General features: G+C 39.6%; 2 protein-coding genes and 1 pseudogene across 2 annotated transcripts; 2 read left to right on the forward strand and 1 right to left on the reverse strand.

The window, feature by feature from the left end:
* The first annotated feature begins 775 nt into the window (after positions 1-775).
* On the forward strand, positions 776-4,325 carry LOC135555664 (lysine-specific demethylase 8-like; annotated as a pseudogene).
* A 765-nt stretch (positions 4,326-5,090) lies between these two features.
* LOC135555663 (non-structural maintenance of chromosomes element 1 homolog) lies at positions 5,091-7,438 on the reverse strand. The gene is made up of 8 exons (XM_064988295.1): positions 7,282-7,438; positions 7,004-7,136; positions 6,664-6,785; positions 6,491-6,568; positions 6,227-6,373; positions 6,021-6,137; positions 5,521-5,647; positions 5,091-5,334 (listed from the first exon to the last, which is right to left on the reverse strand). Exons 2-8 carry the CDS (start codon positions 7,119-7,121, stop codon positions 5,219-5,221), a joined length of 825 nt encoding a protein of 274 aa, XP_064844367.1. The 5' UTR covers positions 7,122-7,136; positions 7,282-7,438; the 3' UTR covers positions 5,091-5,218.
* Positions 7,439-7,498: 60 nt separating this feature from the next.
* LOC135555660 (uncharacterized) lies at positions 7,499-12,713 on the forward strand. The gene is made up of 11 exons (XM_064988288.1): positions 7,499-7,728; positions 7,892-7,932; positions 8,142-8,239; positions 8,352-8,478; positions 8,580-8,746; positions 8,875-9,026; positions 9,115-9,259; positions 9,355-9,448; positions 9,568-9,646; positions 10,066-10,142; positions 10,284-12,713. Exons 3-11 carry the CDS (start codon positions 8,185-8,187, stop codon positions 11,401-11,403), a joined length of 2,016 nt encoding a protein of 671 aa, XP_064844360.1. The 5' UTR covers positions 7,499-7,728; positions 7,892-7,932; positions 8,142-8,184; the 3' UTR covers positions 11,404-12,713.
* The last annotated feature ends 1,472 nt before the right edge of the window (positions 12,714-14,185 follow it).

The following is a 14,185-nucleotide window of genomic DNA, read 5'->3' on the forward strand; positions in this document are numbered from 1 at the left end:
TAACATTGTTCTGGCACGCCCGTCTCTTTATTTTCAACTCTCCATGTTGTAGCATTTCTCTTATTGAATTAAACTCGGACATTTTCCTTTTTGCATCATTGGATGGACGTGAACTATTTGTGCCCAAGTTCTCAAAAGCATTTGGCAATTACTGTGCATTTGGCGATTGCCAACAGTTACGCCCTAAAACTTGAGCTTAAGCACTTATGCCAGATAAAAAAATAAAGGAGAAAAAAATGAAAGCCCTAGGCATGAATTGCACAAGAATGATACATTTATGATTTTTTTTTAATGCATTGTTTTCTCTTTATTCAACCCGCACAGTCAAAACCCAGAGGTGCCTTATCGCTATTATAAACGGGTTACCTACGTAATTAGAGCAGTAAAAAATAAATGTGTTTTTTTTCATACCCGTGGTATACGGTCTGATATACCACAGTTGTCAGCCATTCAGCATTCAGGGCTCGAACCACGCAGTTTATAATTATAACTAAACATTGTTCTATCGTGATGGAGAATCTGGGGCAAATTACAGTATTTTCAAACTAAATTTAGTTTCCCCGTAAAAACGAACGAAGACGCTCAGGCGTCTTTTGAGATATTTTCTAAACCTGCTAAATTAGGTCAGCCAATAGATTACAAAATATATAAAGAATAACAGCGCCATTTGGCGGCTGTAGGGCTACTATGTCACAAGCAGCTACTGGAGCTAGACGTCAGCACAGCTGGAGGCTAGATCAAACTGTCAACTTTTCAGACTGGAGTAAGGGGAGCTGGCAGGATAGATGTATTTAGTTGTTGTTGTTTTTACGAAAAATGTGCTTCGTGCAAAATAATGTGATATTACTGTTTGCATGATCGAACCCTATCATCACGTCGACAAGGAACATAAATATTGTATTAGTTTTCTACACGGAAGTATTTTATTGCAACACCAGCGTCTACATATGTCGATAACGGCAACTACAAGTGTTTTGGGCATTATGTGTTTACCATTTATTTGTCCACATGTTATAATCTTATTGTCGGGGTATTAAAGAGAACATGTGCCCAGTGATTATACGTTTGCTTGTGGAAGAGCCATACAGTATTTCATTAGATATCTGATCCACTCTAACAATATTTGGGGATGGGGGTCTTTGTTTCTTGCTCTTACCGCACTCGCTCCCTGAAAACCTCTGTCTCTTCAAATTTAATTCACTAACATGTCACACGTGAGGAATGATATGGAAAATGGTGGTTTTAATAGAAGTTTTGTGTATTCATTAGAGTTAACAGGTAGCAAAGGTTTTGCAGGTAGGCAGCCCCCAGCTAGCTAAGTGTATGGTTATAACATTAGTGGTTTTCAGACCAGATGGATTGTGCTCTGTACCTTTTGATTGGGTCTAACAATTGTCTCTATTTCCACAGAACTAGCCTATGGCAGAACTGTGGTCAGCTATCTCTGCTGCTTTGCCTGTGACGGAGGCAGAATTTCCACTTGACTTCAGTGAAAAAGTTGAGCCCAGTGTGGTGGATGTGCTGAAACGTTGCAGGCAGCAGCTGTACACCGGGAGCGGTCAATGGAGGCAAAACGCTCAGATAATCTTGGACTTTTCCTGGGAGAAGCTCAACACAGGAACATGGTGTGATGTGGACAAGGAGTGGAGGTGTTTGTGTTCATATGGCTGCCTGTTCAAAGTAGCTGCCCTATGCCGTGATGATGCCTCATCAGCTACAGTGCAGGAGGCCATACGGACTTGTGACTTGGGCCTGCTCATGGGGACAGCCATCATGGACAAAATTTTACAAACCTTTGTAAGGATCCTGCAAAATGATATCGGGAAGAGGGACTCCAATAAGTAGAATCCCAGTGAAGGAGTTAGTGCCAAGGTGGATTTCATATCTTATACTGTGTATGTTGTGGCCTGTTGCTTTCTAACCAGTCAATGTGAGCCTGTCTCATATCCCTTTTGTTCTTTTTCATGTTCTTAATGGCTACTAGGCTATTTTATTTTGCTTTGCATATTGCTTGTTCTTCAAGTCAAACTGTGTTAGTTTATGCTATGTTAAATTCTCTTCTCAACAGAAAATTAAGGTTGACTGTGTGTCAGTGCCCGTTGTCAAGCAGGCTCTGGCAGTACCAAGGATACACTGTCCATCATTGGAGAGCTTCAAGAAAGATTACTTGGATCCCCAAAAGCCAGTCATATTAGAGGGTATCATAGATCACTGGCCAGCCTTCAAAAATCACCCTTGGAGGTACCTTTTTCTTTATTTTGTGTCCTTCTCTAGTCCCTTGCCCTTACCTTCTCTAGTCCCTTGCCCTTACCTTCTCATAGTCCCCTAGACACCTCTGTTGATTTAGTTTTTTCCCTTTGCAAAGCATAGAATACCTGCAAACTGTTGCTGGTTGTCGGACTGTACCTGTTGAAGTGGGCTCAAGATATACCGATGAGGAATGGTCACAGACGCTCCTTACGGTCAATGAATTCATCGATCGCTATATTGTTGTGAAAGTAAGTACTTCCTCATGAAAAATATTACCCCAAGAATAAGCCAAGCATATATGCTTTTCACTCAATGCCTATTCCCGCTTTCTCTCACATTAGGACGCATCAAGTTTGGGAAATCTTGCTCAGCACCAGCCATTTGATCAGGTTGGTCATTGTCCTGTCCTGTTTTTTTACATAACAGATTTGGGTGAGGATGTCAGTGTTGATATATACTGAACAAAAATATAAACAACATGTAAAGCAATGGTTTCATGAGCTGAAATAAAAGATCCCAGAAATGTTTCACATGCACAAAGAACATATTTCTCTCGAATGTTGTGCAGAAATTTGTTTACATCCCTCTTAGTTATTAGTTATACTTTGCCAATATAATCAATCCACTTGACAGATGTGGCATATCAGGAAGCTTATTAAACAGCATAATCATTACACAGGTGCACCTTGTGCTGGGGACAAAGGGTCACTATAAAATGTCCAGGTTTGTCACATAGCACAATGCCACAGATGTCTCAAGTTTTGAGGGAACATGCATTTGGCATGCTGAATGCAGGTATGTCCACCAGAGCTGTTGCCAGAGAATTTAATGTTAATTTCTGTACCATTAGCCGCCTCCAACGTCGTTTTAGACTTTGATACCGGCCACCAGGACAGCTGATGAAACTGAAGAGTGTTTGTCTGGAATAAAGCCCTTTAGTGGGAAAAACTGGTTAGCTGGGCCTTGCTCCTCACCCATGGATGTGCCCCTGCCAGTCATGTGAAATTCATAGATTAGGGCCTAATGAATTTTTCAATTGACTGATTTCCTTCCTTATATGATCTGTAACTTAGTAAAATATTTTAAGTTGTTGCGGTTATTTTTGTTTACTATAAGACTCAAATACAACAAATGTATATTTTACTGGAAATGTAGGATACAGGCTTCTATAATGCTTGCCTCCATTTTTGTATTGTACAAATGACATGGAAAGCATACAAGTTTTTCAGTTACAAAAACACTTTTGTTCAATGTACTCTTCTCCAAGGTCCCCGAGCTTAAAGATGACATCCGTAACCCTGACTACTGCTGTCTTGGTGATGAAGATGACATCACAATTAACGCTTGGTTTGGGCCAGGAGGTAGTGTCCCCCCTTCATCAAGATCCTCAACACAACTTACTGGCTCACATCCAGCAAGTAGGATCAGACTCAAAGCAATTTGGACCCTGCCAGAGATGTGTGATACTGTATTTTGGCAATCATAATTTGGTGACTGCATGGTCCCCTATTTTGTAACTCGTGGTTGGGAGAAAGTACATTCGACTGTATTCCCCTGACACCGAGAAACTCTACCCTCACCAATTGCAGCTCCTACACAACACAAGTTAGGTTAAAATTCCATTTGAAATCTCTCAATGCACCAGGTCTATGATCTTAAAAACAATCTAGCATATACATGATCTACCTAAACTGTTAGTGCTGCACACTTTGAATGGGAGAAATTAGTCAAGTGTTTGCCATTTAAACACAAAGCTTTCTTTAATGCAGGTGGAGGTGGAGAGTCCAGATGTGGTGCGATTCCCAGAGTTTGTGAAGGCTCCCTACCTAGAGTGTGTGTTGCAGCCTGGGGAGGTCTTGTTCATCCCAGTCAAGCACTGGCATTACGTGCGTTCTTTGGAGCTCAGCTTTTCTGTGAGCTTCTGGTGGTCATGACCCACGATGAGGGATCCAGATTCAGGTTGTTTTTAGTCAGAATTCTGGTTATTGCAGTGGTCTTGTAAAATGCAAGTCCTGTGCTCACATATGTTGTGACTTAGGTCTGAATGTTATTTTCATCTTAAACAATCATTAACATGTCTGTCCTTTCATTGCTTCAGCCCTCTCAGCCTCACCCACCAAATGGCTTTAAAAACACCTTATTCTATAAACAAATTCATGGTTAAGTGACAATGGTAATTCAAAAAGGAATACGGTTGGAAACAAGTCTCAATTTACAACGGCGAATCATATTGAAGAATTATGGGAAATTTGCTGAACTAAATTAACTTGAGTAGAGGAAAATAGCCTATCACTATGGCTATTTTACATAATTAAAAGTATCCCACCTCATATCCATGACAAAGGAAAGCCAGTTGTGTTCAATCTATCAACACTTGAATGTGATTATGGCACACATTGAATGCCAAGCTACCTGCCTGATTGGCACTTGCTTCTACTCATTACTAAATTAAATGAAGGAGCAGTTAGTGTATGCTCATTTCCTACTGCATATAAAATATGGAGTTGTTACCCATTTAATTTGATAGGGTATGCTTTTTCAAATTAGCATATTTAATTGTTCCCAAATTATTCCTGCAGATACTCAAAGATGAGGTAATGTCCATAATGTATTCAAATAAGGCAGTACTATTCTAATTTAACATCCTAATGAACCACAGGCACAAATTATGTACACACAGCTTTCCGTTTAAACTGCCTGAAAGAATGATTGAAGTAGTTGCCACACTTCCCAGAATTGCTCCCCTAGAAAGTAACTTAATAAAATTGAGATAATCAAGTTAAGAGTGGAGCTCACAGGAGACCATTAACAATTCAATGAAAGTTAGATTCTTTCAGGAGAACATTAAAACATTTTTATTATATCAAATGTTAATCAACATTCAAACTGAAATTGAGTTCTCTTTACATTTGAATGAAGGCAAAACATTGCACTGAAAGTTCTGACAGCTATACATACATCCGTGAGGTTATGACCTCCTGGTCCTCCTGGTCTGAGCTGTAGACCGAGGAGTGGGGGTGGGGGCCGTGTTCTCTTTGGCTGCTGACTGAGTCTCGCTCTGAGAGGACGGAGGTCTATACACATCTATAGAGAAGGGAAAATGAAATGATATGAAAGACTAGACATGATAGATGAAGAAAAAAACATTTACCTGAGTCGAAACAGATGAAAGTGATATGTATACACAGACCATTATACAAACTATGGTAGATTGTATAGACAATCATGGTACCACTTGTTGCAATTCTTTGATCAGCGCAACATTATTACCTGGGATCTCATGTGGCCAGAAGTCCTCACAGGCAGGGCATCGTGGATCAGTCCTTCCTTTGAAGTATCTGGCGACACAAGGGGTGTGGATTTTGATGCCACATGTAGGATTTTCACACATCTGGCACTGAGAGGTAAAAAGACCAGATTATTACAAATCATTTTTATTACAAAGCATGAAACCAAATGCATTGCCTCGAAAGCCAGGCTATATCAGTGGTGTCAATCCCATTTAAATTCAGGCAACATATTTTGAGTAGCAACTACACCATTCATGAGAAGCATATCCAACTAGACATTAGACATGCAACATTAAACATTCTACCTTCTAGCAAGTTTGAGCAGAGAGCAGAGGACTGAGAAAAGTGAGTTTGGGAATCTGACAAAAAGCAGATGCTACACCAATTTTGATTTGACATGGGGTCCAATTTAGCTAGCAGGAGGAATACATTAGATGCAACTTATTTACTGCAATTTAAATTGAAGTTGTATCACTTTACCTGCAAGGCCACATTGTGACAGATATGGCAGACCTTGACCTGGTCTTGATACAACATCCGAATATATTGCTCCATCTCCATTATACATCGAGTGGAGAGAGAGTAGTCTCCATTTTTCTGAAGAAAAGACAATCACAGGTTGCAAGTCAATCAGTGGCGCAAGAAGCAATAACTGCATGCATAGAATGTGTCTTCAGAGACAGCACCTCATTCAGCCACTTATCCTGAACAAGCCTGTTCAGTACATGTTCCGTTTCTCTTTTCTTTAGCTTCTTTGTCTGGAGGCTGTCGGCACAGTTAAGAATGTCCGTGGAAGAGGCGGTTCCATTGTCAGAGTCCACAATTAGGTCCATCTAAAAGACAGATACAAAAATAAGAACATGCCAGTTATTCCAGAGATATTCACATTTTATTTCATTCTTAAGTCTTATTGTCAGTCATTTACAATTGACTAAAAACTGCATACTCACTGTTTTTCGAAATAATTCCAACTCGTTGTCTGCATAATCAGTTGACATCCTGGTCACATCAGTTTCAGCCATGTTCACCTGGACAGGAGAAGATGTCAACAGGGAAAATAAGAGCAGTTCATGATGGTAGTAGTAAAAGAGCTTTGTGAATGAATTTGATTAGTGTCACTGACCAAAGCATGGTACTGAAGACCATCCTCCTCAGACATCCCTTTTCTGATCTGCATGAACATGGGCTGCAGCTGGGCATTGATAACCTCAATGAATTCATCAAGTTTATCATGAGCATAGTGTGCTGTATAAAAAGGGGTACACGTGAGTGGCCCTCAACAAAAACATTTTTGGCCAGTTTCTCAGACCTAGATTAAGCCTATTCTTGGACTTAAAGACACTTACAATAGAGAATCTCTATTGTGTCTAGAAAACTGGACCTTTGAGTTTAAGGGTTTACCATACAGAAAATTAACAGTAGAGGACTGGGGGCAAAATAGTACGCAGCTATGCTGTTCTTACCACCGTGTGTCTCACAGCAATGCCGGTGGAGAGCCCTTGCCTTGGCACCGTCAATGATCCCATTGACCATCATGGTTTGCAGGAACCTTTTATGGCTGTCGCCCAGTGGTCGAGACATGGTGCAAGGAAAGCCCTAGAAAACATTCAACAACGATTTATTATAAGTAGTATTTGAGGGTGTGAGATTCCATTGGACCCCACACAATGTGGTTGACTAATAATTGCTAGTGCTTGGGCACACACGTCGACAAACTTCAAACAACAGCATCCCCACTCACCAGGCAAGTCAGTCGTTGCTCCGTTTTGTTAATGATGGTTCCTTTTACTTCTGTCAAAAGTTAGCTAGCTCGCTTTGTTTACGCGGGTTGTACGTGAGACATGCACGGATCTACCTCTTCCCTTGAAGTTACGTTTACGGTGTTTCTGGAAAACCATCTTGAAGCCAAGGTGCTACCGCCCTCATGCGGACTGGTAGACCAAAAGCGTCTCAAGCAAAAAGGCAAACATAGTACAGTAGCTATGGTTTAAATTGGAAACTATATGGCTCGGGGTACCATGTCTTAATCTGAAACCGGACTTCCCGGCAATAGATCAAGTTATTATTGCAATATTATTAAGATGTCATTGATGGAATTCGAAGTTGGTAATCAACCATAAAACTAAAACAAAGCGTACGTGCGTGCGACATGGTCATACAAGGAAGGGGGGCGAACTTCCCATGAAAGGTGTGTCCTATTGGATTTGTAATTTCCAGTAAGCAATTCGTAGTTGTCAAAACAGCAGCTCTTTCTATTTGTGTAAAGTGACAAATGACTGTTACCACTGTAGATCGTATGAAGACTATATACTGTATAATAGATTCATTGTTTTTTCTTTGTTCTTTTAAAGGAATGAGTACTTCCTCAAAATTATAATATATCATTGTGTGGGTGAGTGACTTTCGATTTGCTATATATCTACGTAATCAAGGGAATCTAGTGGGAAAGTTAGGTCTATTAACAAAAGCAACAACTGCAGACCCACCAAAATCGTATTACTGAATTAATAGTCACTTCTTCACATTTAGCCTACATGTAGCCTATTTTAATGTGCAGGAATTTAAACACTAATATGAAACATTTTCTCTTTCTGATTTCAGATTGAATTATACTGTGTGGTATACTCTAAAGTATTCAGCAACAATGTTTCTATTGATTATTATATTCACAAACTTTGGGACTTTGATAGCTGATGATGGTAAGCAGTCTTTTGTATATAGCCTATAAACATGTAAGTAGATTTAACCACAGTATTTTTGCCTGATCTTGGTTAACATTTGACAAGCTTTTTGTTTGTTAATTACTTGTAGCAAAGAGTGACGGAAATCTTCAATGCTTCAACGATTATGACAAAAGTATGGTTTGTCATTTTACAACTGACAAGTCTAAGTGTGCTGAATACTACATGACATTGGAATTATTGGGCGCACAAAATATGTAAGTTTATGATTGTGTAAGTTTTTCTATTGTCAATGTTAATCTCACCAAGAAGTCCTATTTCATTTAAAATCTGCATTATTATTCAACTTATTTCCCAGAGTCCAGAATGATTGTACTTTCAAGGAAAAGGAGAGGTCCAATGATGTTTTCAAATGTGGATGCTCTATTGATCCAATGGTCCTTATTATTGGGGAGGAGTTTAATGCAACACTTTGGAATTCTGGGAAGCGCCTAAATTCCGAAGTCCTTTGTATCAAATGCAGCAGTGAGTTGCATCTACATATGCAGATTGCTATTTGAAAATGAATTACTGTTATAAAGAATATTGCATGAAATTAAACCATTCTTTAATTGATTGATATGTCAAACCATCCCTGTCATTGCCCTATACAGTAAAACCCAAAACCCCCACCGTCCAAAAGGTGAAACCAACAGAAAATGGGAATTTCCTGGTCAAATGGAAGACAAACTACCCTGATGATGCACCGTTTTCTAAGGAATTGATTGCCGAATTGAGCTACAGAAAGAAAGGAGAAACAGATGAGGTAAAGGAGGGTGATATACAGCATTCCCCCATTCGCTGTCACATCACAATGACAACATTCCCTCTAGCCCTTTCCTTTGTTCCGACAGGTGTCCAAAAATGACTCAACAACTTCCTATGAATTACTTGGCAGAGACTTGGAGCCAAACACCATTTATGCTCTGAAGGTCAGAACTTATACTGGCAAGAGCGACCGTTTCAGTGACTGGAGTGAAGAGTTGGAATTCACCAACCGTAAGTGACTAAATTAGATTTATCATCCATGGGTTTTCAAACCTTAATTTCACTTTCACCTTGTAGCTCATTGTATATTCTTCTCTGCTCCACAGCTGCATCATCTCGGAAAGTACTCCAGATTGTCATTGTTTTCAGTTGCATTGCTGTTATCATCATCACAAGTGCTTTATTTTGGTGCAGTGTTAGGTAAGTTGTCCTGACATGTCTGTAGGTGACAGTATGTCTGTTTCCACAAACCTTTGTTATCATACAGCTTCATATGGGCCCTATAGGCTTTCAAATTGTTCTATTTCTCCCCTCTGCAGACTCAAAACCAAGTGGTGGGATAATATTCCTAAATGTTCAAACCCAGACCTTTTGTATATGGTTCCAGGAGTGCCTAAGGTGAGGCTCCATCTCCAATTATAAACTGGGTGGTTTGAGCCCTGAATGCTGATTGTCTGAAAGCCATAGAATATCAGACCGTATACCATGGATATGACACATTTAAAAAAATATATTTTAGAATAGTTACATTCGTAACTAGTTTAGAATATCAATAAAGCACCTCAGCGGTTTGTGCTATATGGCCAATATACCACAGCTAAGGGCTTTGTCCAGGCACTCCGCGTTGCATTGTGCAGAAGAACAGCCCTTAGCCGTGGTATATTGGCAATTTATTAAGCCTTGGACATTTGTTTATTTCTTAAGCCTTATTGCTTAAATAGTCTATGTTTAAATAAACTGTAAGCCTTCATTACTTTCATACTGTAATTCCTTCCATTTGTGTATTTACATTTAGTGATGTTTGTTCTCCACCACAGGTATTGTCTCCTCCCAAAATACCTTTATCCTCCATCTATGTTGATTCTTCAAAAATGGACACTGAAGGAAAAACATGGTGAGCTTATAGATGCACTATAAACATAGCAAAATGAAAAGGTGTCTTCGGGTTCAGTCCTATTCGCGTGGGCAGTCAAGTCCTTGCAATGAAAATAAGCTTTAATTCACTGAAAGTTGCCTGCTTGTCTTTTCCCTACAGGACAAACCCCTCGTTAGTAGATGGGAGCAGTGGAATAGGTAGTGGCTCAGAGCTTGACTCATCATCTTCCCTGGGTTATGCCCACACATGTCCCATGAGCCCGGAGCCTAGTAATGTGCAGATCATTAGTCATCTTCAAGAGGCCCTGAGCAAAGTCTTTCCCAGCCTTGTTCCTTTGGACGGGAATCCTCAGTCATTGCTCTTAGCCCCTCCTATGACAGATGATGGTACACAAATGAACTGCCCTGAGCCAAATAGAGACATTGGTGTGTGTTCATCTGACTACAATCCTCTTCATTTCATGAGTGAGTCTGCAGGCTCTTGTGGGTCGTCTTGTTACAACAATATTACCTACTCCCCCTCAGTGCCCCTCAACTCCATTCAAGAGTTAACAACAAGCAAGACATCCTCATTTCCTAAGCAGCCTCTGCTCTTTTGTAACTCCTCCTACCATTCTGGTGAGGCTGAAGTGTTGAAAAATGTCCATCCACAGCTGTTTCTTGGTACTGGTCAACAAGACCTTAACTTGTCCACTAACTGTGCACCCCTCTTGCAAACCGAGTTTTCATATCACACGTGTGATGGCACCAGTGATGATTCAGAGACTACCACGTCAGCAGAGGACACCAGTCTGATCTATGGCTCTAATGACAGCAATGTGTCCGAACCTCACAATGTTATCAGTGTCGTTGCTGGATATCAGAGCTTCAGTGAGGCGGTCGGTAAGGACAATAAGAGAGGAACTGATGCCTTCATGGATGTGTCACTGCCACTTGAGGGTTTCCAGGAGGTGGACAGTAGCGAGCCACTGATTTATGATGTGAATCCATGTTACCACAGCCTGCCTGACCCTGGATGCTGCCTCCCCCCGAGTGATGTCGATTATCAGACTTTACAGAGCCTGGGACAAAATAGCCCAGATCATTGGGTTTCAGACAAACTGCTGAACAAGTGTTTGGAGACTGAGATCCCTCAAAGCTCCATGAGGAACATACCTCTAAATGTCCTGTCCAACTCACAGGAAGGACAATATCCGATACCTGGAAATCCCTTTCTTACTTCTTTCTGTTCAGACCAAGCCATGCAAATAGACAATGACAGCTCCTATCATTGTGTGTGATTCTACGGTAGACACTTTTGCACTTTACAATTTATTTTATTTTGGGGACTTGAGCTCATATATATGTTTTTTATATATTATACAAACAGTTTGAATACCATTCTGCCATGAAAATGCTGTAGCCTCAAGTCCAGAAATGTTCCACATTTTGGATGTACAGCTTCTGTAAATAAACATGTGTGTGGGGAAACTGCAACAGTTAATTGTTGAAGAGATATAACATGTCTTGTCTTTGCCTCATCTGGCTGAAGCATGTTGTTCATCATCTGGGATGTAAAAAAATAAGGATGTGTACTTCAGTTGAAATACTGAGCAATAACATCTTGATTAAACATCAAGGTCGTCAAACTAGTCTCCAGCCTCTGAAAGTGACTTCTCTTCTAAATAGCTTCCCAAAATAGTCAAATAGTCAGACAGTTTCATTGCATCTGATGTTTGATAGGCTAAATAGTGTTAACAGTACAAGCCACATGCAAACATTGAGGTTGGATTTCTGATGAAAAAGTGGTAGGCCTACTTCCTTATTCTGCGCTGTTCCTTTAAACAGGCACATTGCAGCTTCCGTGGAAATACACGCCCAGAAAATAGAGCCAGCCTCTGATGTCATAGATGTGTTGCGAATCAGGTTAATCAACAAAAAAAATATTTGTTAAGGGTTATTTTCTGAGGATGAAGTTCATGTTTGAAGTGTTTATTGTAGAAAACATAAACACTTTTTTCCCTTCAAAGCTCTTCGCTTAACTGGTGAAGCTTGAATAAAGATTACCTGACTAGTGACACACATAGCGATGGTTTATCATGCAGACTATTGAGAGGCGTTTGCCACAGTTTAACCATAAATAATAGTATATGATTGGAATAACTGAGGCATTCAGCATAATTTCTTTCATGGTATTGTGGCGATTTTGTGACAGGCTGTTTTTGAACAAAGGCCAAGAGAATTGTAGAGACACCTGAGGGGATGGTGAAAGGCCATTTTCACAGAGCCACAGTGTCACGTTCTGACCATCGTTCATGTTTGTTTTCCTTGTTTTAGTGTTGGTCAGGACGTGAGCTGGTTGGGCATTCTATGTTGTGTGTCTGGTTTGTCTATTTCTATGTTTGGCCTGATATGGTTCTCAATCAGAGGCAGATGTTAGTCATTGTCTCTGATTGGGAACCATATTTGTGTTGGGTTTTGTGGGTGATTGTTCCTGTCTTTGTGGGTTTTTTTCTTCTCTTTCTTTTCTTCTTTCTCTTCTTCATGGTTCTTGTTTTGTAGATTGTTGTACTTTCATCTTTATTAAAGATGCACAAAACTAACCACGCTGCATTTTGGTCCGCCTCTCTTTCCCCAGGACTTATACCACACATTCTTCTTAATGCTTGTATGCAAAGCATCAAGTTGCACAATTGACTAGAAAATAGCACAAAGGAAGAACACTTTAGGATTCTGATTATAATGCAATCAATACTCAATTACCTGTGAAGTACTGCGGGATCTATGGTGCCCTCACTGGTCCAGTGCTTCTCTAAGGTCGTCATCCACCTCTATGATTTATGGGCCCTGCTCTTGAACCTTGCTTGGAAAACAAATTAACTGTAGTGATGTCACATCTTCCTGCCAGTGATCAACATTAAAATGTCCTTTTTAGAGGGAGAAAATATACATCACTTTTATGAAGTACTAACAATGAAATCCCTTTTATCCGGTTCTTTTTGGATTTCTATCTAAATTGTTGCAAGTGTAATAAAATGTTGGACATAGATGCATTTGAAGGTGAGCATTTGTAATGGAAAATATTTTAGGTTGAAAGTCTGCATCACCTTCAATATGTACCCAGTGGTGTAAAGTACTTAAGTAAAAATACTTTAAAGTACTACTTATGCCGTTTTTTGAGGTATCTGTAGTTTACTATTTATATTTTTGTCAACTTTTACTCCACTACATTCCTAAAGAAAATATTGTAGTTTCTACTCCATACATTTTCCATGACACCCAAAAGTACTCATTACATTTTGAATGCTTAGCAGGACAGGAAAATTGTCACATGCTTAAAGAGAAAATCCCTGGTCATCCCTACTGCATCTGATCTGGCGGACTCACTAAACACAAATGCTTTGTTTATAAATGATGTCTGAGTGTTGGAGTGTGCCCCTGGCTAACCGTAAATTTAAAAAGCAAGAAAATCGTGGTTTGTATAATATAAGGAATTTGAAATGGTTATACTTTTATTTTTTATACCTAAATACATTTTAGAAATTGCATTTACTTTTGATACTTAAGTATATTTAAAACCAAAATACTTTCTACTTTTACTCAAGTAGGATTTTACTGGGTGACTCACTTGAGTAATTTTATATTAAGGAATCTTTACTTTTACTCAAGTATGACAATACGGTACTTTTTTCACCAATGTATGTATCACACATTTTATATAACGTGCAGTACCAGAAAGAACTTGCAATCGAAAACAGCACATGCAATCTATTGCCATGGTGGGAAAAAAGAGAAGTGCATTATCATGAGGATGCAAATGTCTCTGCTTGGACTGAGTTAACATATCCGTTTCCTGTATATAAGAAAATGAGAACCGCAACAGTATAGGTGCAACCTGACAGTCTTTAGAAAGGAATAGTTGAAATATGAGTTTAATTAGAGTGCGTTTATTGTATGATCAACGTTAACGTTTCCTTCATTCTGATCTAAATTGATGCCTACAGTTGTAATTTAGCATCATCTCTTGAGTATAATGTGTATTGCATGTTTGTTGTCCCACACAATAACCTCTGATTTTGAATG

The sequence above is a fragment of the Oncorhynchus masou genome, chromosome 15 (assembly GCF_036934945.1).
Source record: "Oncorhynchus masou masou isolate Uvic2021 chromosome 15, UVic_Omas_1.1, whole genome shotgun sequence".
Classification (NCBI taxonomy): Eukaryota; Metazoa; Chordata; class Actinopteri; order Salmoniformes; family Salmonidae; genus Oncorhynchus; species Oncorhynchus masou.

Bases quoted from the DNA above. Each gene is read 5' to 3' on its own strand.
- LOC135555660 (XM_064988288.1), top strand. From the start codon at position 8,185: ATGTTTCTATTGATTATTATATTCACAAACTTTGGGACTTTGATAGCT. The intron at 9,647-10,065 runs GTGAGGCTCCAT...TCTCCACCACAG, and splicing joins TGGTTCCAGGAGTGCCTAAG to GTATTGTCTCCTCCCAAAAT. The intron at 10,143-10,283 runs GTGAGCTTATAG...TTTTCCCTACAG, and splicing joins GACACTGAAGGAAAAACATG to GACAAACCCCTCGTTAGTAG.
- LOC135555663 (XM_064988295.1), bottom strand. From the start codon at position 7,121: ATGTCTCGACCACTGGGCGACAGCCATAAAAGGTTCCTGCAAACCATG. The intron at 6,786-7,003 runs GTAAGAACAGCA...CTTTTTATACAG, and splicing joins TTGCTGTGAGACACACGGTG to CACACTATGCTCATGATAAA. The intron at 5,648-6,020 runs GTAAAGTGATAC...TTTACCTCTCAG, and splicing joins GTCACAATGTGGCCTTGCAG to TGCCAGATGTGTGAAAATCC.